The sequence below is a fragment of the Pezoporus flaviventris genome, unplaced genomic scaffold (genome assembly GCF_033815535.1).
Source record: "Pezoporus flaviventris isolate CSIRO_AGI_PZ_B2104156 unplaced genomic scaffold, CSIRO_AGI_Pfla_v1 ptg000013l, whole genome shotgun sequence".
NCBI lineage: Eukaryota > Metazoa > Chordata > Aves > Psittaciformes > Psittacidae > Pezoporus > Pezoporus flaviventris.
This window is the reverse complement of record NW_026892561.1, coordinates 23,216,100-23,241,052: the sequence shown is the minus strand read 5'-3', so window position 1 is coordinate 23,241,052 and position 24,953 is coordinate 23,216,100. Positions and strand designations below refer to the sequence as shown.

At 42.3% G+C, this 24,953-nt stretch overlaps 1 protein-coding gene and 1 long non-coding RNA gene across 16 annotated transcripts in view; one reads left to right on the top strand and one right to left on the bottom strand.

Moving 5' to 3' along the window:
- LPP (LIM domain containing preferred translocation partner in lipoma) overlaps window positions 1-24,953 on the top strand; it is a 338,569-nt gene that overhangs the window by 202,324 nt on the left and 111,292 nt on the right. For 11 of the 14 annotated variants that reach the window (XM_061452175.1, XM_061452168.1, XM_061452176.1 and 8 more), the window contains one exon: window positions 15,943-16,617. The exons of 1 other annotated variant lie outside the window; for it this stretch is intronic. In XM_061452175.1, the coding sequence (XP_061308159.1) occupies window positions 15,943-16,617 (675 nt within the window). The remainder of the gene's footprint in view (window positions 1-15,942; window positions 16,618-24,953) is intronic. 2 more of the 14 variants (XM_061452178.1, XM_061452180.1) reach the window with 2 other exon arrangements.
- Window positions 7,162-16,594, bottom strand: LOC133268697 (uncharacterized). Of its 2 annotated transcripts, none has more exons than XR_009743145.1 (3): window positions 16,465-16,594; window positions 8,339-8,507; window positions 7,162-7,364 (listed from the first exon to the last, which is right to left on the bottom strand). It is a non-coding gene; the product is annotated as an uncharacterized LOC133268697 (long non-coding RNA). The 2 variants fall into 2 exon arrangements; XR_009743144.1 differs by lacking the exon at window positions 16,465-16,594 and adding an exon at window positions 12,775-12,901.

Sequence of the window (24,953 nt, the reverse complement as noted above, 5' to 3'; positions counted from 1 at the left end):
CATCAGTTGGCAAGGGGGACCCTGGGGCTTGGGAAATCACCACTTTCCTCCTCAGGTCCATGGCATGTCTACTTAAGTAAATAATCGGCCATCTTATAGTTACCATCCTTTGGTTACTTTAATCTGCATGCTGGAGCTCGCAAGAGCGTATGGACAGGAGGTGGCTGTCTTCTGTTCCATCAGCATTTACAAGCAGACTAGTGATGTTTCTGTATCAGGACTGTGCCTGTTCATTTCAGGGCCATCATAAGAGCTTAGCTGTGGTCTGAGTCCCTCCTTTTCAGCTTTATTTTTTTTTTGGTTTCTGGGTGGTTTTATTTTTATTTTTTTTTAATATTTGTCAAAAATTAGAGTTAGATTCTGGTCTGAAGGGTCTGTCACTGACCTGGTTTGCTGAAGGAGAAGTTAGTCTGGCTCTAATGAGCTCAAGTCAGATAACAACCACAGTGCAGGAGGGAAAGTCCCACTGAAATTCCCTTCCCTTCCTCACAAGTTTCTGTGATTTTTTGCCTTGAGTGTGTTGCCTTAGAGTGTCTGGAAATTTTCATTATAGGTGAGCAAAATTTCAACTCATTTGTCTACCAAATTAGAGCAAGGCAGGGGATGAACAGTAATAAAATCCCTCTTTGTTGAAACAGACCCGTTCTTGCTCATTTGGAGAAAAAGTAAAGCCTCCTGTGTTTGCATGTGTTTTGATTTTGATGCTGCTTGAGCTTGGCCCCTCTCCTCTTTGAAGTCCTTGGGATATTTGTATCTTATTCCAGTGGCAGGGGGAATCCATTGGCAGAATTTGGTTTAGCACCATAGGGATTTATTTTTATTTTTTTGTGGGGGAAACAAGGGTTGTTTTTTTAACCATTTTTATTACTATTTTTATTGTTCTAAAGGAAAGTTGCTTATTATCTCGCAAACTTTTATCTGGTGCTGAGTCATAGAAGTGAGAGAATGTGTAGGCGTCTTAGCATAAGAGAGAGTAATTCTGTCACTTACATTTACAGACAGTTATGCTTTCCAGAAAAGTTTTTTTTTGTGGGTTGCAAAAGTGATTAATCTGCTGCTGAAACTGTCAAAGGAGGCTTTCTGTTTAAGAATTTTTGAAAGAAAGAGAAATCTGTTTCTACTTATAGGAAATAATAAGGTAGAAATTGAAATTTTAAAAAAAAAGTGCACTGAAAGAGCAGACAAGAAAATGTTCCCTTTCATAATGATATTTTTCATTTTTCTTTTTATGTACCTATCCATCTGTCTATCAGCCTATATATCTATCTGTATGTCTCATGGAAATGTCGTGTGGACTTTGATAGATACAAAACTAAATACAGTAGAATTATGGCTGAGTTCAGCATTATCGATTCCAGCTGTTAAAAATATCATGGGATCAGTTTAAAATAGTTTGTATTTCATCTTTTAAAAAAACCTTATTTCAGTTGCTTCTTAGTTTTTCATCAGGCTGTTTAGCTTTTATCATGTTTTGTGCTTTTTCTACAGTCTTCAAACCTACTCTTTTTTAAAATTGAAGTCCAAAATCCTTAATTAAATACTTCTCTGCAGCACTAGTAGGATAAGTTATTTCTTTTTTCTTTATTTCTTCCCTTTTCCTTCTTTAGTTTTTTTTAACTTTTCCTTTAAAAAAAAAAGGTAGTTTTTTCTTTTATTATTAAAAATAGAATCTATTACAGCTGAAGCAAAACCTTTACTACTTAGTTTTATATACCCAGTGGTGAAAACTGTAGCGCTGTTGGAAGGTTAAAGAGAGTTTACTTGGTTCAACCAAATTTGTATAGACCATCAATATCAACAGCACGATCCGCTGTGATTTTTGTTTGTTGTACCCATTCCTAAAGTCAAACTGGACATGAAATATTTAGCCTGGAAATTTAGGTTTTTTTCCTAAGAAACTAGGCAGTAGTGTGTTCAAATGATCTTACAGCAGTGTATGGGTGGGAGTACAAAAACTTGAGCTACTTTCTGCATAGTGGTTCCCTTTATGAAGATTATGATATTCTGTGTCTGCCCAGCAAACGCTTTTTGGGGAGCTTACAGTGTAGCTGATACTGTGTGGTTAGTTAGAGGCAAGGTAGCTAAAGCAGGATGCTGTGCTGCAAGCTGTAGTTGTTGCAAGTACCCTTGGATTGAGAAAATGAGTGCTCATCATCTCACCTTCCAAGGAGAGCATGCAGGGCAGAAGGGATGTCCTCTCGAGTTGAAACCTTCAGCCCAACCCCAAATGTCATGTCTGCTTGCTTGCTTTGGTTAGAAGGGTGGTTTTGGCATCTCCCTTGTCCCTGCTCTAGTCAAAATGTCTGCTCTCCTCATCTCCCATTTTTTGCAGCTGCCCTTTTGCCTCTCCCAGCTATAGTCGCTTCAACTATGGTCCTTTGGCCTTCAGCAGAGAGTGATTTGTACCATGTAAGACGAATATTGATTTTTATATCACATGGCCCATGAGGCTTTGGAAACCACATTTTTTTTTCCCGTTAGTGTGGTTTATCTCTAGCTTTTAGGAAAAAATGAGCTTTGGGTCCCGTGAGATTTCCTGTTTGGGGTGAATGGGCTCTGCATTTAGATCTTTTCGCTGGAAAGCCACGTGCTGCAGCTGGACTTCTAAATTAAAGGGGGAAGGGAATTAACCTGGCTTAACCTAAGTTTAGATAATTCTGTTGAGAGGCCAGTGACTCATTTAGAGAATTCAGCAAGTCCACAAGGGCTAGAATGATACTTCTGAAAGCTTATAGAATGTCATTGCTTTGTGTTTTAACAATTGGGTCCTGCAGTGAATTCTTGTGGGTTGTTGTGGAAAAGAGATTTATTGATGACTTGTGATGCCAGAACGTTTGCTCTGTGAATGTTTGTTTTTGTCTTAAAATATGAATACGTCATGAACCACAAGGGGAAAAAAAAGAAAAAAAAAAAAGATGCATTGCAGGCTACAAATGAAATACGATTTAATCCTGCCATAAATTCATACCCAGACCTGAATTCTCCCCACTCCCCTCAAGTTCAGGTCTGAAACTTAATTTGACCTGTGACAAACAAGAATGAAAGCCACGACACTCTGTTTTGGATCCAAAATTCCTTGCAGTTTTTTGGGCGTCCACTGCTGAGTTTTGGAGAGCGCTGAGCTCTTGTTAGAATGTTGTTGAATCCAAGCTGCTCAGAAGGACTAAATTAATACTCCCTAGTCCAAGGGTTTTTAGCATTTAGCACTCCTGCCCCAGGGTTAGAAAGTCACTGTTTCAAATTCTGAAGTTAAAAATGTCAAAATCAGTTAGGCTATAAATCCCAGTAGCCATCAGTATGCATTTATACATCCACCACAAGGAAGGAAGTGAAGAGAGAGGGAGGATACCTCTGTTTGTTTTCAATTAGCATGCTTGTTTTTAATTCCTAATGCAAAAGTGTTTGTGGACGGGTGCACAGGTCAAGATGCATGGCTGGCTTAAGAGCTGGGCTGGTCGATGCTGTTGCTGTTATGTGCCGAGCTGAGTGCCTCGAGGCGCTAAGGTTTAGTCCAATGCAAGTTATATTAAGCCTCGATTATAAATTTCATTTGCTTTTGTTCAGGTTGCAGCAGTATGAATTGCCAAGATCTTAGATGTTGAGTTTTTTGCAAAGCAAATGATTATTGCCTGGAGCAGGTTAGATCTGCAGGATTTGTTACAGTTTGCATAGAAACCCTCTGCTGTATTCCCAGTGGGGAGAAAACCCCTCCAAATTCAGAGACAGTTGTAGGCCAAATCCTGATCTGCAATAGCTAGAGTGTTTGGAGTAAATCTGCTGGAGTTAACAGATGTGCTGAAGCTGGCACCAGTATCACTGAGATCAGAATCTGGCTTGATATAAGGCACTTTTTAAAAAATGTAATTCAGGCAGCAAGAAGTATTAAAGCATATTCTGTGACTGTGATAACCTCAACCTAATCAGGTAAATGTTTGGTCTAAGAACAGCGTAAATGAGGAAAATTATAAATCATAAGGTAATCAGACTCATTAGGTAGTACTTGATGACCTATTCAGCAGTATCAGTCATTAAAAACACAGTCTTGTGTTCTGGTTAAGAATGAAGAGAAGATATTTTTGTTCTTTGGTGTTTGTTTTTTTTTTGTGGTTTTTATATTTAAACTTAAAATGGCTATTTGTGGGTTTGTTTCCTCAAGGCATATTTATGAAAACTGGATTAATTTATGATGCCATTTGCAACAGAACAAGCCTGGGGAGGCCATACATTTGGCATTGCTTTACACAGTCTTTTTAGGGCAATACTGTTAATGATTATAAATTTTTATCAGTGTGTCTTTTGAGTAAATACTTTATTAACCATACATTTAATATAATGATATGTTCTCTATGAAGAGAGGAAAATAGTGATGAAACTGATTATTCTGAATTAATACTTTAATTTAAAAATACTCTTTCTGTATTGTTTTATACTTGAGTATTTCTGTGGTACAGATGGCATTTTTTCTTGTGCTATAAATTAATGTGCATTCTTTCCCTTTCATGACTTGTTACAGTACTGCCTTGGTGTTTTGACAAGACATGTTGCAGTGGGTATGTTCTGTGTATCTTTATGTATGTGTTTATATACCTATATAATAATATTTAAAAGCCACAGCAGGTGAAAGAAAACTTTTCCAATCAGGTTTCTCAACATCATACTTGGAGTCTGCAATATTGTGGAAAGACTAAGGTATTTCAGTCAGCAGTGATAACCCAGGCAGACGGGTAAATGAGGGAATGTTCCACTCCATTTCCCAGAAGGAGTCGTCTGGGAAAACAGTTAAATTTGACCTGTTGTTGGAGCTTGTCAGCCTTTTGGAAAGGTGTACATCGGACCTAATAGGAAAATAACCTCTCTGTCACATCTGCCTGTCTTTTGTGGGTTTTTTTGGTTGAGCTGTAATCTTTTTTGGTGAGGCTGTATAGTTTTTCTCTGCTGCTAACCACTCAAGTTACTAACTTGAATCATTTTGGAGCCCACTAAAAATATTGGCAGATGACGGTGGGTTCTGGACCTCAAGTGAACCGTAAGAAAGCAGATGTTGTATGAACACAGAATTGTTCGCTGATGCTTCTGCTCTTCTGTATGACTGTTTGCAGAAGCTTTAAAATGTGGGGAAAAAAAGAATAAAAACACATGGCTTTCACAGGAAATAGAGACAATACTAACATTTGAAAATGTTAATGCCCTCTGGAAGAAGAATTTTTTAAATTGGGTTTGATAGAGTTTTGGAATTTGGAAAGATAAATAGGTTATAAATGCAAGCAATGCAGCAAATAATTGTAATTGTAAACAAATTACAAGTAACAGAAACTAAACCAAGTCGTGTCTGAGTGCATATGTATTTCATATTATTTTATTTGTGCATATGCACACTTTTTATGTTCTCTAGAATTAATAAAGGAAGAAAGCTTGCATACTCTGTAAACACTCTAAAACTCCTTTGCAATTTAGTAGGAAATGAGAAGCTTTTATAGAGTTTTTGGACTGTTCTTTAAATCCGTTGTTCAGCACACAATAGAAAATGATAACTTTTCCTTGTAGGTAGCAAAAGACTTATCCAGAGGACTCCATGAATACATGTTCTTTGTCCTGTCACTCGCAGGTGCACATCCCTTCCCCTCACACGTCTTCCATTATACCTTTTAAATCCATTTTTTTATAATCATGATGTACATGCATGGATAGCGGCACAATCTACATAACCCTCTAACCTGCCCATATTTATTATGCATGTGAGCTTCTTTTTCATTACAAATAGCAATTTATAAAGGGAAGGAAAAAATGTTTTTAAGTCTGTGGACAGTGTAATTATGATACTTCAAGCTTCACTAGCTTAGTAATAGCAAAAGTCATAAAAATACTTGGCTTACCCAATGTTCTTATTTATAGGTGTAGTGGGGGCTTCCCCATTGTCAGACAGGGCAACATTTTGCCTAAATTAAGCAAGGAGACTTGTTCAGGCTGTTAGAAGGCCCAGTTTGCTGAATGGAAATGCTTTGGACATTCCTGTGAAGCTAAGCCTTAGAGAAGATGATCATTAAGGAGCTCAGTTTCCCTGCTCCATGCACATAGTGACTTGTCTTCACATGGTTCTGCTCTACCCTTTTTGTGGTCTTCTGTTCCAGGACCGTATTCAGTAGTTCTGCGTTTTGATGTAACCAAATGGCTGTGGCACACAGCTCCTCACGTAATTTATTGCTAGAGTTGATGTGCCACTGATTCAGCTAGTGCAAGGGGCTGCCATTGCATGTTCCTGAGGTCCAGACTGGTGCAAATTTGTTATTTTAGTGATGAGAGTGGGAAATTACAGAAATATCCCAAGATGAATTGGGTTTAAATGTCAGAAAACATTTAACTTCTCATGACTGGCATCTTCTGGAATTTTTGACAGCTATTTCTTGTGCTGATAGCCGATATTCTTGTAGATGAAGTTGCTATGGCATTTGAACTGGTCAAGTGGAATTGCTTAAATAGGAGAATTTTAATCATAGCTAGCCCTTTCAATGAACTAAGCTAAAATGGTGGCCTTTGACTGTCCAACAGAGCTTGAAGTATTCAGGTAAATTGTTTGCACGTCTTTTAAAACCGGTCTCTCACATAATCCTCCTCATAAATACGATGATCACTCAGCAGAAAGGGAAAAACGCATAAAAAAGTTCATAGCGGTCATCGTAGTGATAGTATTGGGGTAAACAAATAAAACATTAAATATAAAACTGGAAAGGAAAAGCAAAATTCTTCCCTGGCATAACACTGTTGTGTTTTGGAGACCAAACTTTTCAGATGTGTTCAGGCTCTTTGGAATTAATGGAGTGTTGGAAAGTGGAAACCCAGATTGCCTAAAACACTTGACACCCATACTGAATGCTGAACCAAGGTGTGTGTCTATAACTGCACACATCACTTCTAAAAGGAAAAGTTTTCCCGAAGAAAATATTAGAGGGCAAGTTTTTATCACCTTTTCTTTTGTGCACCACCTTCTCCCTTATGTTTCAAGCTGGGCCATCACAAGGAGTACAGAAGAGGTTGTGAACAGAAATGTTAACAACTCTGTTGACTCCTTTTCCACCTGCGGTAGCAGCTGAAAAACAGATCAAAGCTCAGAAGCAGTTGTGTTCTTGTAATGCTTTATGGCATCTGTAAGGTATTCTCTTCATCTGAGAGCCAGAGATGAACACTTTATTAGATTTCTTCTCTTCTTTTGGTATAATGCTTAGGAGCAATCCATTTGAATACCTTGATAGCTTCTGGTGATCAAGCCAGCAAGCTGAATGCCATATAAACACGTCTGGGAAGTATGAGTATGACTGCTGATCCATGCGTAGCCCATGCCTCTGTGACGTACATTTGTCAGCTGTAAGCTAGAAAAGAGAAAATTATGAAACTATAAAGAAAAGCTTCACCTGATTATAAGCATGTTTTAACTGAGGGTTGTAAGGCTTTGGAGCTGACTTCAAGATTTTGGACCAGCTTCTAAGGGCATTTTGACACCTAAAGAAATCTGTGTTTGTAACTGAGCTGTGTGCCCTGCTTCGCAGCAAGTGCAAAGTGGACTGACGTGTCCTCAGTGTGTTTTGCCTACTATCTGGACATTATAATAAAGGCCAGAAAATCCTGAATATTGAAAATGCATCAGGTATGCTGAACAGGAGAAGTGCATCTGTCCAGAATCTCTGGACATTCAGCAACCCAGCTGGAGCTCTGCAAGGACTCCAGACGTCTGCAAGTCCCAAATGAAAAGCCAGATTTCTCTTTTTCACCTAGATATTAATTCAGACTGAAAAAGAGGATATGTTCAGGGGAACCTGGCCATACATTATCACTAGCAAGGCAGCTTGTTCAAATACAGAATTTGAAGTCAGCAGGAGTTAGATGTGTCTGCGCATCAAGAAACTCCATAAAATGCCTGTTTACATTTGCAGGTACCTAAAGGCCCAAGTTTCAAAGCACAGTATTTGATTCTTCTCTGAGGTTATCCTTCCCAAATTGAGGGGGAGCTGGGATCTCAGGCAGGAAGGAGGATCAGCCCAGCTGCTACTCCTGGCAAGGCAGCAGCTTCAGTTCCAGCAGGAGTCACTGTTCAGCACAGAGGCGGAAAAGGAGGTGTGGAAGGGCAGCCCACCCATGTCACCCCCCCTTCATACGTGAGAAGTGCATTTGCAGCCTAGCTTCTGGGTCGTGCATCGGCTGCATGGTGTGGCAGGGTCCTGACTGATCATCTGAGCTACTGGCACTCAGGAGTCTCCTTGGTGCATATCACTAGCTGAGCTTGAGTGGCAGTGCACTTAATGCACGGAAAAGATATCTGTGCTTCTTACAGTCACATCAAAATTACCTGCTTATTGTGGAATTTGTCTCCACTAACTTGTGCTGTCTAAATATTCAATGACTTCTCTTGGCTGTTTTTATGCTTCTTTTACAGTCAGTGGAGTGAAGTAGATTCCTCCAGTGGATGATTCATCTTCCCTATTTTAGGTTTCAATATTAGAATGGGATAAATGACCCTGTAGAGAAATATTTCACAGAGAGAGCTTTAAGCACCTCCAGCTAGTCAAGGTGAGTGCCAATCCGCTGTGTTAGGAGAAGCCAAGTTAATTTTCCACCTTTCAAAGCCACCCAGGCTTCCAACCACCACCAGCACTGATACTTAAAAGTTTTCAGCTGGCACACGCCTGAGCTCCCCTGTGTTTTAGTCAGGCTTGTGTCTGTGGACCATGAAGAAGAGTGGCCAAGTTGTGAAGAGAGGTGCTGCACTGGCACTGTGAAGTGGCAGCCCCCTGAGAATGCTGCACCCTGCGTTCCATCTGCCAGTAGTTGCTAGCTTTCTGCCTTTCGAGGAAGAAGGGTTGTTTCACTCCTATCCTGAGGTAAATAGTGACTGAAATGCTTGAAAAAGGCAGCTGTAGATAGAGCCATGGTTCTAAACCTCTGCTCTGCAAACCCTGACAGTCCATGATCACTCCTAAGGTAACAAAGAAGAATTCTGTGAAAGGTAACTTAAAAACCCGTGTTTATTGTCAGTAGATTAACACTCTCTGTAAAGGAGTTTGTCTCTCCTGAAAAACAGTTGGGGGCTGCCGAGCATAAAGGTTGAAAACCACTGAGTTGGAGTAATGTGTCTTTATATGTGGTAATTTGACAGCTAAAGGGCTAAAGCTATTCAGCTGTACCTTTATGAAAAATGCCTGGAGAATTGAATAGAATGTGATAAACTTCATGTTGGCATTTTTGATCCAGTCTGTGAAACTGAGTAACTGAAGGGATTCTATAGAAAATACTCTACAAATGCACAAAATAAAAGGAGAATGAAGTAATTTTCATAAGAGTTCCAGCTGATCTTATAGAATCATGCTTATGCTGTAGATTATAGTTATTGTGTGCTTTTTTTTCCTTAAGATTTAACTCTGACAAAAGGTAGAATCATAGAACAGTTAGGTTTGGAAAGGACCTTAAGATCATCTAGTTCCAACCCCCCTGCCATGGGCAGTGACACCTCACACTAAACCGTGTCACCCAAGGCTTTGTCCAACCTGGCCTTGAACACCGCCAGGGATGGAGCATTCACAGCTTCCCTGGGCAACCCATTCCAGTGCCTCACCATCCTCACAGGAAAGAATTTCTTCCTTATACCCAGTCTAAACATCCCCTGTTCAAGTTTTAACCCGTTACCCCTTGTCCTGTCACTGCAGTCCCTAATGAAGAGTCCCTCCCCAGCATCCTTATAGGCCCCTCTTCAGATACTGGAAGGCTGCTATGAGGTCTCCACGCAGCCTTCTCTTCTCCAGGCTGAACAGCCCCAACTTTCTCAGTGTGTCTTCATACCGGAGGTGCTCCAGTCCCCTGATCATCCTCGTGGCCCTCCTCTGGACTTGTTCCAACAGTTCCACGTCCTTTTTATGTTCAGGATGCCAGAACTGCACACAATACTCCAGGTGAGGTCTCACAAGAGCAGAGTAAAGGGGCAGGATCACCTCCTTCGACCTGCTGGTCACACTCCTTTTGATGCAGCCCAGGATACTGCTGGCTTTCTGGGCTGCAAGCGCACACTGCCTGCTTGTGTTCATTTTCTCATCAACCAACATCCCCAAGTCCTTCTCCACAGGGCTGCTCTGAATCTCTTCTCTGCCCAACCTGTAGCTGTGCCTGGGATTGCTCCGACCCAGGTGCAGGACCTTGCACTTGTCATGGTTAAACTTCATGAGGTAGGCATCAGCCCACCTCACAAGCGTGTCAAGGTCCCTCTGGATGGCATTTCTTCCCTCCAGTGTATCAGCTGAGCCACACAGCTTGGTGTCATTGGCAAACTTGCTGAGGGCGCGCTCAATCCCACTGTCCATGTCAGCGACAAAGATGTTGAACAAGACCGGTCCCAACACCGATCCCTGAGGGACACCACTCGTTACTGGTCTCCAGCCGGACATTGAGCCACTGACCACAACTCTGTGTGCGGCCATCCAGCCAGTTCTTTATCCACCGAGTGGTCCATCCATCAAATTGATGTCTCTCCAATTTAGAGACAAGGATGTTGTGTGGGACAGTGTCGAGCTCTTTGCACAAGTCCAGGTAGATGACATCAACTGCTCTACCCCTGTCCATCAGTTCCGTAGCCCCATCATAGAAGGCCACCAAATTGGTCAGGCAGGATTTCCCCTTAGTGAAGCCATGCTGGCTGTCACCAAGCACCTTGTTGTTTTTCATGTGCCTTAGCATGCCTTCCAAGAGAATCTGCTCCAAGATTTTGCCAGGCACAGAGGTGAGACTGACTGGTGTGCAATTCCCTGGGTCATCCATTTTCCCCTTCTTGAAAATGGGGGTTATATTTCCCTTCTTCCAGTCGTTGGGAACTTCACCTCAGTGCCATGACTTTTCAAATATGATGGACAGTGGCTTAGCAATTTCATTCACCAGCTCCTTCATGCCATGAGGATGGATTTCATCAGGTCCCATGGACTTGTGTGCTTTCAGGTTCTTAAGATGGTCTCGAACCATATCCTCTCCTACAGTGGGCCTAGGATCACCATTCTCACCGTCCCTAGTTTTTTTATTCACTACATACCTATAGAATCCCTTCCTGTTATTTTTCACATCCCTAGCCAAGTTTAATTCTAACTGGGCCTTAGCTTTCCTAACCTGGTCCCTAGCTTCCTGGACAACATCCCTGTATTCTTCCCAGGCCGCCTGTCCTTGCTTCCACCTTTTATAAGCCTCTTTTTTCCTTTGAATTTTCCTCAGCGGCTCCTTATCCATCCAAGGAGGTCTCCTAGCCCTCCTGCTGCACTTCCTTCTAGTTGGGACACAATGCTCCTGAGCTTGCAGTAGGTGATCCTTGAATATTAACCAACAACTAAAATTACAGGTGAATTTCTGTAGAAGAACAGCTTTAATCCATAGTATGTATGTGATGACTTTTTAGTCGTATACACTGCATTTAATTTAAGATCTTATAAATAATTTCTACAGAGTGCAGAATCACACAGTCAGGATTTTGGGTTTTCCCACCCAGGGTAACTCTGAATCCAGACACTCAGCTTTGACAGTCAGATCCCTAGGATAGCACAGGTTTATCACAAAACCCTGGATTTCTCATACAAGAAACTCATGCAAATGTTTATAATCTTCCAGTGCAAGTAAGAAGGCAGGGCAGGAGTTACCAAGCAAAATGATTCCCCTGATGGTTACACATGGTAACTTTTTTAAGGAGAATTCTTTTGGTTTTTTTTAACTCCCACATTGATTGAGTTTTACTTGATTTTGTCAGTATTAGTTCACCTTTATTTGAACTGCTGGGTAATTCATTTGTAGAAGAGGCAGTACGTTTAGGTACTTCCATCGGTGTTTAAACAAGGCTCTTGTGCTTTCCCCATTTAAAAAAAAAAATAAAAATAAATTTGTATTACAATGCTTGTGGTAGATCAGGTTCTGAATTTAACTCCTTCCTACTCTAGTTTCTCTTAACAACTCTGCATTATCAGCACCTGGGGTTTCTAGTTTACTCTCTTTGCAAATATTAATTTGCAAGAAGGGGTTGATGGTAAGTAGCGTGGTTCTAATTTACACTTGTGAAGTGTGTCAGACAGTTTCCTGTAGTGCATGGTGAGCAGAGGAAAGCCAGTCTTCCTCTGAAAACAGCCCTTAGAGTGTGTCAGAGAGTGTGTTTGGCTGCAATAGTCACTTGCAAATGCAATAGTTTTGAAATGAGCTGTCCAGGAGCTGCTGGAGTAATGGTTGCCTGTACTCCTATGAATCCACTCCTCTTCTTTCTTTCGCCTATTTCTACTTGTTTTCATACTTCTGGGCTATCACTTTGAAGTGCTTTTGGATGCGTCTACTTCACTACGCTAGTACAAGTTCTGTGGACTCATTCGGATGAAACATCTGTGACAGTCATCTATTTTGCTAGGACTGCACACAGTGATACAGGTAGCCCTTCCCAGCTTTATCTTCATTACTCCCTCTCTATCTACCAGGCATCTTTATAGCCTCAACTGTCCCTCCTATCCTCCTAGTGCCTTCCAGACATCTGTTGAAATCACTCTTCCCTGTGGTATCTAAGTACCCTTTTCTCAACCTTCCACACATGCTTGTCCTCAGAGGAGGAATCTTGTCCATAGTTCATGTGCGTTTATAAAGTCTTTCCTTAATCCATTAATAATCTAGAGGTTTAAGCCTGGGGTGATACTTGAGTGCATGGCTGGACCTACAGAAGGCTGGACTGTGGCCATCCTTCTCTCTTGCAGGCAATAGGGCAGCGGATTTATGGTGATACTTCACCTGTGCCCTTGGTCAGGAGCTGCAGCCAGGTTGTGTCCCCATAAATCATAAGTGCTCCAGTAGTGTCAAATTCCCTCTGACCTGTCCCATTTCTCTGCTACACCACGTTAACTAGCCTTGCATGGTCTTCCTCCCCCTGAAGCCCAGATTTCATCACACTCTTGCCCAGCACCCTCAGAGGAATTGAGAATGAGTCACAAAGGGTGCCTCTGGGGACTCCTACCGATGCAAACTTCCTCCTCCTCAAGGCAGCCTGTGGTTTGAATGCCACAATGCAGCCGGTACTTGTTAGCTTGAGCCTTTTCTGTAAAGTTGATGGCAAAGCTTGGTCTCTGGCCCAGGCACCTGCAGCTTGTTCTTCCTTCACTGGTGCAGGAGAGGAGACTCTCAGCTCATTCTCTTTGTAGCGTCAAACATAGGAGCTGCTCAGAGCCTTTCAGAGTGCCAGTCAATAGGCAGGCAGGTTTTTGAGAAAGCAGTTATCATTCATTCTTAAGGTGTGTTCCAGTCCAGGCAGGAGACTGGCATCAACACATTAGGTGAAGTGACTTCCATTACAAGAGCTTTACTAGTGGTCTGTCACCTGCTTCCACGGTCTGTGTTCAGAAACATAATATGTGATAAATAGGGCTCATTTATGTTGTTTTGGTTTGGATTTTCCTCCCTCATCCCTGATAGCCCATTGTCTTTAAAACATTATCTACCTTCTCCCTCTTCACATGGAAAAGAAAAATGCTTTTCTGGTGGTAATTACACAGTGCCGCATTGTGGACCTTTCATCCCATTACAATAAGTGGACAAACTACTCTCATTTACAGGAATGAAATAGGTGAGGAAATGGGAAAGTTTCTCGCACTCCCAGGCATAAATGCTAAACTGATACGTGAGAATAATTCTGACAGAAAGCAAATTCTCTTGCTAGCAATGAGTGCTGCTGCAGTTGTGCACGGACAGAGGAATAGACAATTTCTTGTTCCTTACCAGGTGTTTCAGAAATAGAAGAATCAGACAGTATTAATGGAGGGCTACAGACCTTTAACTTGTCTCTGTCTGTGCAGTTCAACTGAGACACGCTTCAGCTCTTCCTTGTTCTCAGTTTCAAAATCTCTTCAGTCTGTCCATGTACTGTTCTGTACTACTGGATCTGTTGGCAAGGTCAGGATTTTAACACATTGAGATGTTTTATTCTCCAGCAAAAGTTTGCTGCCTTATTGTTCCCCACCTCTGTGTACACACCTTGTTCATCTCTCAAAACAGACTGATGCTCTTACTTGCCTAGGGTTCGGTTTGTTTTGGTTTTTTTTTTCTCATTTATAGTGACTCTTTGTGGAAGGTTTACTCTCACGGAAGGTTTGCCCTGAAGGTGTAATTGCAGGGGTAAGGTCTCTAACAATGCATCAGCTAAAATGTATTTGGACATTAGTGGGAAGAGCTACCAAATGGGTAACAGAGCTTTGCTATTCCTTTGCTAGACTTGCTTGTGGGCTGTGGATTAGAAGTTGAGTGACTTGCACTTACCTCCCTTTTCTTCATATGTGGTGATTGCCAAATGGGTGGGGGCGTCTGCCTTTATCCCACCTTCGGTGGAAGGTGAATTTGGTACCCTTGGAGGCCCAGAGAAATGGGTGGTTGAAGTCCCTTTCCAGCCACTGGCACGGGTTGGTTTGGCAGCAATTTATTGCCGCCACCTGCTGACCAGGCAAAGGATTTCTCTGGTGCTGGTAGAGCTTGTGCTTGAGGGTGTCCCAATGAGCCTCTATCTCTCCCCTGTCCAGCGATCCCAGCAAGAGGGTGATGGGGATGTAGGGAGAGGTCAGGGTACTTGCGTAAAGCAGGAACGCTTGGGAGCAAATGCAAGATCAGTCATCTAGGTAAATGTGACAACCACTGGTGGGGGCTGAGCTGGTCTGACTTTGGGCTGCTTATAGATTATCAAACTTTGGGTGCTATGGATTATCATGGGTGAGATCAAGCCCAGGAATTTTCAATGATAGATAACCTCGTATAACTATGTCACTAAGTAAAACAGCAAAGAAATACTGTCAAACTGTCTTCACTTTAATGGATCTCTGGATAGGAAGGCAGGAAATTCAGGTACTCTTTCAGAATAAAGGAAAGTAGAGAAGCAATAAATTTTATCTAATCCTGAACTTCAAAAATTTGAATTTGCTCTTCTTTGATTTACTGAATAGACTTAAATGTCATCTTCAGTGTTCTTCAGGAACTATTTCACATTGTTAGCTCTTTAACAAAGGTGTCCTTTCATGCTGGTGTTTTTGGAGGTGGATTTTAGGTAAGGGGCAAGACAGACAAACAAGTACATTACACAGAAGTATGTACAATACCTATTAGGACAGTGTCACTGCGCTAAATCTTTATTTGGTGGCCAAATCACAGGAAGTGGTGGCACTTGTTGTTAGCCTCTTCTCTGGCTGATGTGCCTGGTGTGCTGGTACAGGGTTGTGTAGCTGCTGTGGTGGGAGCTGACTTCTGAAGCTCTCAGGAATCCTTACCCACTTTTTTCCCTTTAAGGAGCTGTGTGAAACATTTGCCTTCTCTGGGGTCACTCCAGGCTTTCAACCAGCAGTGCTTAGAGCAGGGACAGGGACATCTCCATATTTTGCTTTGATCTGTGTTAATTCTTAAGTTTTGGAATCTGGTTTTAGGCCATCCCAGTCTGCTGCCTCCTGCATTGTTAAAGAAGCTCTGGTATTGAGGGCCATACCCTACAAGTGCTCTAGAGAGGCAGTGATTTTCATGTCCCTGTAGAGACCGTAATCTCATTTTCTGTCTTGTTCAAAATACTCTCATTTTCGCAGGAATGGATGGGTTTTCCCCTAGTTGTTCTCCAGTGAGTCTCCCTTTTTCTTGCATGTGTTGGGATTTAGTTTGCTTGTTTGGAGGCAGAGGAGAAAACTCCAAGGAGAAACGAAACGCTGTGCACGGCAGTTCTGCTGGGCTGCCATGGCGCCGTCCCTGTTTTATCAGAGAAGGAAAAGGTTCCTATTACCATTTTATAATGTGTGGTCGCAGGTGCATTCCTGCTTTCCTAAGCAGTTTGAGTCACTGCACAGATGTTACTGTAAAACCCCATTTCCACTTAACTCCTCACTGCTTGACCTGACGCCCCTCCTGCTGACGCTGTGGCTCTCTTTTCTTGCTCCCTAGGGCTCTGGCACCTCGAGCAGCTCCGCTGCCACCCCTCCATCTGTGTCCACCCCTGTCACTGGCCACAAGCGGATGATCATCCCCAACCAGCCTCCCCTCACGGCCACCAAGAAATCCACCGCCAAGGGCCCGGGGCAGCCAGCACCCATCCCGGTCACTCCTGTTGGCACCCTGAAACCACAACCAGTGCCGGCCCCCTATGCCACAGCCTCTACCCCCAGCCGCCCGGCCTTCAATGTCCAGGTGAGGACAGCGCAGCCCAGCCCGCACTACCAACCACCTGCCCCGCAGCCTGTGCACTATGGCAGCCTGGGGCCCAGCCAGTCCTACACTCCCCCGCCGGCCCGCCTGCCCAGCACCCCGCAGTATGGCGCTCCACAGCCCCACGGGCCTGACTATGGCTATGCCCCACCGCCTGCCCGGCCCTCGGAGCCTCCCTATGGCTATGCACCTCCACAGGGCCGCTACCAAGACCCCTACTATGGGGGGTATGGGGGGAGGAACGGCTCCGAAGCACCCTACATGCCACAGAGCTCCTGGAAGGCTGAGCCAGCGTATCCTGCTAGTAACACCGTGGGTCAGGGTCCTCCTGGGCTCTACCAGCCAACCGGCACGAAGAAGACCTACATCACCGACCCTGTGCTGGCCCCACAGCCACCTGCGCTGCAGCAAAAGGTAGGAGATGTGAGTGTTCACCAGACTTCCTGGAGGAGTGGAGAGCCACAGGGCTGAACATGCCCTGGGACCCTCCCTGAAAGGCAGCCTGGCGGGGTTCAGGGGCCCCTGCAAAGGCTTGGGTAGGTCTCCCTCTGCATGGCTTCTTAAAAGCTGGAAACAGGGAACTCTTGTCTGCTTTGAAATGAGGCTTTTGTGGGGACATGGAAACACTGCCAGCCTTGTGCAGGGCATCACGTGCGGGGGTGTGGCATCACCTGGCGGGCAGAAGCGAGGTTTCATCCCTCTGACATGCTGTTACCATCAGAGTTCACTGGCCATACCTCCGTATGGCATTGTTACACTTGGGTCCTTCCTTCCAGTCATACCCAAGATCAGATGAGAGACTGGGAACTCCATGTGCTTGTGGACAGCTCTGTTCACCAGACAAATCCTTCCTTTTCTTAGGCAGATAGGAGGTATGCAGAGGCTGGTTTTGATTGTGGTTCAGAGCGATTGCAGAGGTTGACCTCTAGTGTGTTGCTGTTCAAAAATCACTTATCGCTGAAACCACATGGAAATAAGTTCCCACAGAGCTCAGCTCTGATTTTCCTCTCAAGTGATGGTACGCTGAGGTGGCCTCTATCCACTTGAACCGGTACCTGATCCTTATAAAGAGAAGCCAACTGAAATAGAAAGCTAAACTGGTCAGCCTGGTTTCTCTGCCCAAACTGATGCTGGCTGGCTTTTGTCACTTTTGTTGGTGGCTGTCCCCGTCATGGCCCTGGGGACACACAGTGCTTTAGCTTTGTGGGAACCTCACAGTGTATGATGAGCTTGGGCTCCACCAAAGGGTGAGGACAGCCAAGCCCAGGCAGGAAGGCAGTGAACCCATCACTGCTCAGGCCCACCCTGGCTCATCTCAGCGGCTCATCAGATTGTGGGTGCTCACAGGGGAGGGCGGAAAAGCTTCTGACACATAGCAAAATGTGTGTCCTTTTGGCATTTTCTTCACTAGCAGCACACAGACTGTTTTCCCTAAATTTGAGATTTCCTGACAGTGGGAACTTTTGAAGGCAAAGACGTTTCTTCAAGCAGTTTAGAGAGGGCAGTACGTTACGGAAGTCTTTGAAATATTATCTACTAGCAGCTAAGAAACTGCTTTTTATCTTTTCTTCCCCTTCCTTACCAAGGAGCTAGGAGTGGGAAGAGAAGTAATAAACTCTCGGCTGTGCAGGTATTTGGTATAGATCTTAGATTGGGAAGTAGTGAAAGGTAAGAAATCTGCACATAGCCTTAACTGGTGTAATTGCTGTGGTTCCAGTGGAGTCACTCAGGAAATGCTGAGGTACAGCAGACCCATATTTAGGCTTTTATAGATACAAGTAGGCTTATATATAAAAAAAATTGAAAAACTTTAGTTCACTCAGCATCTCTATGGAAACACAAATCATCTCGAACCACAAACAGCGCAAGCCTGTTAGTCTCATTTGCATTACAAAGTTGGAAGGACAATTTAATTTAGCTCAAGTTTGGGGTTTCATGTGTGCATATATATATTTATATCTATATGTATATATAGATATATCTGTTTGTATGTGTGCACGTGGCATTTGGAAATACCATGCAGAAGTACTTCTTACGTATCTCTATAAAAATAATTTCATTTTTTCTGCAAACCAGACTCCCTTTCATTCCCTACCAGCTTGCTAAATATCTGCATTATTACCTATTTCGCTTTTGAACTTACAGCTCTTCTCTAACATACTGGTGGCAGACTCTGCTTAATCTCTGCTTTGTAACATATGTAGTGTAACTGGTGAAGAATTGAAGTTGATCTTAACAGGAGATGCTCGATAATAAAACACTGTATATTTTGCTAGTGAAGCAGTGTTGTCCATTTTTACCACATGCTCTTTTTTTTTGCAGAGTAACTCATTCATAAAATCAACTTTTTGGAAATACTTTATTTAAAGGAGAAAAAGAAGGAAGTTTATGTTAGAACAGATACCTGATAGGGAGAATTGTCAGTATAATTTGACTTGTTGGCTACAATGTGGACTTTAACGTGTTTCCTACATACTGGCTTCTGCATTTCATTGTGTTTTGCCTTTTCAAGGTTGGTTTGAGGCCTTTCAGTTAAGGAAATTGACTTGAGAGCCAGGGTGAGAAGTGGGCATTAATGCATATCACGTAAAATGCAAGAAGACCTTTAGGAATCTTTCTTTTTGCAAGGGAATGGTCTCGAAATATAAAACAATTTCTAATTGTGTTCAGAAAAGTGCATTCTTACTTTTGAATGTATTCTGTGTGCAAAATACTAAGGATGTTGTAACAAATCCATCTCAGATTAGAAGTTCGTGGTCCTTAATTCTAATGCATGATCCATCACTGTGAGAGGTAAAATTTTTCATTAAATTTATTTAGGGCTTTTAAAGGGTAAAAAAAAATAAAAAAAAAGGAAAAAAGGAAATAGTCTATATTTTGCATTTTTGGCTAGGAATTGGTTCATGGTACTGTGGCTCTGTGTTTTTTGCTTCTTACTAATCATGTTGAAGTCGCTGCTGATCCAAAATAAATCTGGATTGGTATGGGAACAGCAAATAATCTGTACTGGTTCTTAAAGCTCGCTGAGAACAATGAGTTTTACTCATACATAGTGCTGTGTTGTATTCTGGTCTTGAGCCAGTTATGGATGTGAGAGTCATGCATGTGAAATCTCTGTGCATTTTAGCCTTTTGTATCACCCTGTCTAGCATTAATTCCCAAGTCCCACTTAGGAAATTAACTGGTGGAATGCATGTCCTTATTTAAACCTTCATGTGCCTCAAGGGCATTCCTGACCAAAAACCTCAGGAGCTGTCTCCTCTGGGTGGTAGGTGGTGGGGATTTCTGTAGGAGCAGCAGCAGATTTGTCATGAGACCATCACAGAAACATGTGGCGTGACTGGGTGCTCTCATACTTTTTGCCAGCGATGCTGTGCCAGTTCAGACCAAGTCAAAATCTGAAGCCCCTCCCAAAGGCCAGAGGGCATAAGACCATGGTGACTCATTAGGTACACTGATTTCTGGCACCAGGATGTCCACAGCAGGAAAAACAAAATGGCAAAGCCAGTTTCTGACATGGAGAATGCCTGCAAGTTTGCCCTGTGGCTAAAATAGAGTTGACAAAATTCCCACCACTGACCAGCTCAGCTATCATCAAGTCTTTCTGTGCTGGACTGCTTAAGATGCCAAACATCCTTGTCAAACTCTCATATCTCTAAAGAGGTCTAGGTACTTTCACTGTTCTTGGTCATGTTTGAGTGTTTTTGAGACACTATTGTGTGTACCCCAGGTGGCTTTGTGGACCTTTCAGGGAACTCATGTGTCTCCTGGTATATTTGAGGGGTGGCCACTGTAGACAGCTGGGAGGTCTCTTCTTCCTAGATCTCAGATCCTCTGTATTCTCCTTCCTCTTTCTGAATGTACTAAAAGGCCTGGGGAACCACATTCCTTTGTAAAGGGACCTGCACATTTTCAGCATCCAGACTGGATGCCATTGAAATCACTTGAGATAGCTTGTGGGTTTGGTCCAGAATGGTGGAAATCTTAATGAAACCACTCATCTCTTGAGAGCAATCTGCAGATTTGGGAAGAGCAAAAATTTCTTGTAGCTCTGATTTACTGCAGCATCCAAATCCATGCTCCTTTGCTGCGGATTTGCTGGAAGGAACAAGGGAGCAGTGTCCCTTTGGTAGCTGTGTCTGTTCTTACTGACATGGTACAAGTCACATTCCCTGTCCCTCTTAGTTCACACCAGCCATGAGTCACATTGTTGCCATTTACACATACACAAGTATTGGTGCATATGGAGCATGAGCCCTTCAGTGTTGTGTACTGTTAAGGGCTGAGGCAATAAAGTAGGAAGACAGCTGGAAATTAGGAGGTAAAATTAACAAGACAGCTTATGCATTTGGCATGATTTAGGTGGTGGTGGCCACTCATGATTAGCAGACCTCAACCACTGCTGGAGGTGGTGTTTCTTTGCAGCCTGCTGCCACCAGCATTAGCATGGTCTCGTGAAACTTGCAGTGTCCAAGAGGGGACTGTGACAACTTACTTTTTTCTCATTTTACACAGCTTTTGTCAGCTTTTCCACTGATTTAATACCTGTGATGGAGGCATTCGCTTGGAAGTTTCATTTTTGCCTCACCAACATCTGCTCACCAGTGTCCTTTGCTATGACTGATGCACTTCTCTTGTACTGGTTTAATAATTTTTACAGCCTACCATCTCTCACATAAAGTAGATACCTTTGGCACTTGCGTTTGAACTGAGACTAATGCTCTTGCTGTTTGCTGTTAATCTAGCGACTGTTCTCTGCAGATGAATAAATGCAATATGCCAGATTCCCTCCTGCTGTCACAGGGATATATTTTTTCTTAGCATTGCTTTTTGCTTGTGGGGAAAGGCAGGCAACTTGCTGTGCACTGTCTCCCTTTGTGTGTATTCTCCCCAAAAATCTCATATCTCCACCCAAGTGTCCTCTTCCCAAAAGTCACTTATTGAAAATTTCCACTGTATGGGATTCAGAGACTTTGTAAAATGATGGTTGAAGTTGGTTTTCTATCACTGTGAGACAGTAGCTTCCCCTACTTTTAAAATACGAAAATAAAGCAAACCCAAATAAAATGAAAAAGAGTTACCTGAAATATTCTACTTTGGCATTTAATGAATTAAAAAATACATAAAGCCAATGTAAAATGAAATAAAAGGTGAAATTCCAAGATTCAGAGTTGAATTTGCGATTTCAACATGACATTTCAAAATTTCCAGATGAATATGCAGTTCCTTTCTACTCTGAGAATAGCAACAAATGTCAGAATGTTGACATTCTTCACAAAACAGTAATTCCAAGTTCTAACCAGCACTAGCTGCATATCAGCCGCTGACTCTGTCATTGCTTCTGGGTGGATTAAATTAAATACCGTTGCTTCTGTTAAAACAAGGAGAAGGGAAAGAAGACAAGTAGTAGTGTGTAACAATGAGATGAGAAGCTCAGAGTTAGGACTTGGTAACACTGCGTTGTATTGAGAATCATGTTTTCCTTCTCAAGGTATTACAAAACTTTGCATCAAAATCTTTAGATTTCTTCAGGACTTTCAGGTGAAAAGATGCTGCCAAGAGGCGCAAAGAAGTTTTCAGAACAGCGTGCTTATCCCGGCAGCAGGAATTTGACACAATCTGGTTTATACCCTAAACTTTTGAAAAAGCCCAATTTCTGGCTTGTAGCATGTTTAACATTTTCATTTCAAAACTTTACTGTTTGTTCTTTGTATTATATTTTTATTATTTCAGTACTCCATATACTAGCAGGAACCAGCTGAAGACAGAACAATTTATCAGATTTGTCTCTTAGGAGTCATACATTTGAGTTGCTTTCCTGAAATAGAGAAACAGCAAGTTGCCAAACAATTACCTGGAAGTTAAAGATAATAGGGAGCCTGTAGTTGCAGGAGTAAGTCAGGTCAGCATATACTGAGAAACCAACTTAAATACATGGCTTCAGCTTTTGCAGCTTTTGCAGCTTTAGCCTTTAGTCAGCTACAATGGGTTAGTAATATAACAGGAATAATTGAGAAAGAGGCTTTTGGCATAATACCTGGATGTTCTTTCTTGCTCCTTCTTAAAATAAGCTGAGGACAATGTCTGCATACATGGTAAGGCATGGGGCAGCCTTTAAGTTAATTAAGGGCTCTGTTTCTGTGCTGTTAACTCTTGATAACCAAGTGTCTACCTTGGCAGATACTTCCAGATCATGTTACAAATGAGGACTTGGTATCTGAGGCCATAAAATGTAGGCAGCATATATTTACCTATAGGTGGGAAGGAATACCTGATGGGGAGGCTGTCTGGATTTTGAGCAATGGTGCTTGCCTGAGCCCTGGGGCCAGCTAAGCTCAAGTCTCTAATGGACAGCCTCATCTGTAGCACAGTGAGGCAAGGATGGTTGGCCTTACTACTGTTTTACAGCTTTCAGTTCAAAAAGCAGCACCCATAAAAGTCAGTGACACCTAATTCACAGGCATACCCTAGCTGTTGTGTGTGATGGTGCTGCTTATTGCTGGAGGAACTGTTTCTTCCCTTTTAAAATACAGCAGAGTCCAACCACATCATAATTCTTCCAAAGCCAAGGCACCAGAGCATGTGGTGAAGCTGTTCTTTTACCAGATAACCTCTATGTTATTGTCAAGTTTATTGCAATGAGGGTAGGACATAAATAGGTAGGGAAACTTGCCCAAGCTTAGGCAAGTTTGATTAGGAGAGCTGGGGAGAATGAGGAGACATGGAGCATCTTGGTGTCACTGGATGGCTTCTCTGTTTAAGGTGAGAAGGGCTCTGGCTGCCCAGTTGGTGTGAAACTCTTTGGGCTTATGACCCAGTGGTAGTGCCAGTGTTGATAAGAAACTCCGCACATCATAGCGATGCTTTAAGTGATGTGATATTTTGTTCATGTAATTTGGAGTGGATCATCCTATGTTTGGGGAATTTTCCCGCTGACCTCTGTAAAACATATTTGTGGTCCTAATCTGGTTCTTAATGGCACATGTGCACATATTATAGTAATAGTTCGTTACTAAAGCACCACTTTGTGTAGGAAGCTGTGCACAGTTCACAAGATGACTCATTTCTCCATTGGTAGGTATGGTTGTCTACAACTAGACTCCTGAGCCTAGTACTTCATTGAGCAGGCAAGTTAGAAAATTATGATGGTGTATAGTGAGCAGTGCAAGCCGTGCAGGATCCCACCTAAAATGAATATTCAGTTATAAAGAGTCAAAAGTAGTCTATAACGGCTGCTGATACTTTTTTCCTGCAAGAGTAGTGGTAAGAAATAGTTAGCAATATATGGTTACATTTACTGATCATAAATGTTCTGGTACTAAACTAACTTAGGCTACCACATAATGGTCTTCCTGATAAGATTTACTTCTGAATAACTATAAAGAAACACAATATAGGAAATTAAATAGTAGCCTTTGGGACAGGGAGGGAAAATTTTAAAAACAAGGAACTTTCCTATCACAAGCTGAAAGAACTCCTGCAAGGCAAAGAGAATCTACAATTATACTGACAGTTTTGTTCTTAAATGAAAATAATAGTGAATTATAAAGCTATAAAATTGTTTTCACAACAATATTTTGTTTTTACAGCTCATACTATTTCACTTAGCTGCCTGGCTCCAGAGCAAGTTACATAATGTGGTATTATGAATATGGTGCCTCAACTTTTTGTCTGGGGAATTAATTTAAGGGCTCTAAACTTTCCAATCACATTTTCTTCTTTGTTCCAGATGCAGTGTATTCTCTTTGCTGGAAAATATATCAGATGAACTGTGTGTTTCTTGTAGCAGAGTAGTATTCATATGCTCTTCATCCACACTAAAAGGGCAGTGACTTAGTTTTATATGTATCCTCAAAATAGTCCAGGTTGAAATGTGCTGCCTAAAGTCAGCTACATAAAACAAATTAGAATAGCGGAGCTGCTATGTGTTAGCTGATCAATCTAGCATTAGCAAGGATTTTCCATGGTGTGGTTTTGCAGGAGGACAGACAGATGCATTATTATTGCTGACAGATTCACTCATCCTCCCCAATTAAATCTTTTTCTAAACAAACAAACAGAATTTCCTCAAATGAATTGGCAGTAATTTAAACTGACATGTTAGGATTACTTTAGTCATCAGTAAAATGGAGCCACACCTGAGCAACAGGTTATCTATAATAATTTTCACCTAGTTATTGCCTAGTTAGACTCTATTTTACTAATACCTGAGGGATATTTTTTCCTGGAGGTTCCTCCAGCTTTTTGAGAGCTGATCACTGGTTAAATCACTCACCTTCTTTTCTGTTGTTGCTGTAAGAGAGCTTGAAGTGAAAATTCATTACTTTTCTGGGAAAATAAAAAAAAAATGGCAAAGTGGCCAAGGAAGCTCCTGCTGGGTATATGCCACTGTTGGATTCCTTCTAGGCTGTCACCAAGAAGCCCAGTGTATTTTATTTTTCAGCCTAAGTTGGAGGACAGAAGAAATCTATGTGAAGTGTCCTGCAACATTTGTAAACCTCAGTTTCATGAGTATCTTGCAGAGCTAAAGTTCCAGGTGACTACAGTGTTACCCTGGTCTGATGAACAGCATCAGAGAGGTGCCCTGCACTGCCTTCCCCAGCTTGTGTTAGAAGAGGGCTCTTCTTTTATCTTTGTCCCATCAAAGTCTTTTCTCCCTCCTGTTAAAGAATGCTTAATTTGTGACCTCTCTTCCGCCAGGCTGCATCCCAAGAACCTGCTTTAGAAATACATCAACTCTTCCATGGCCT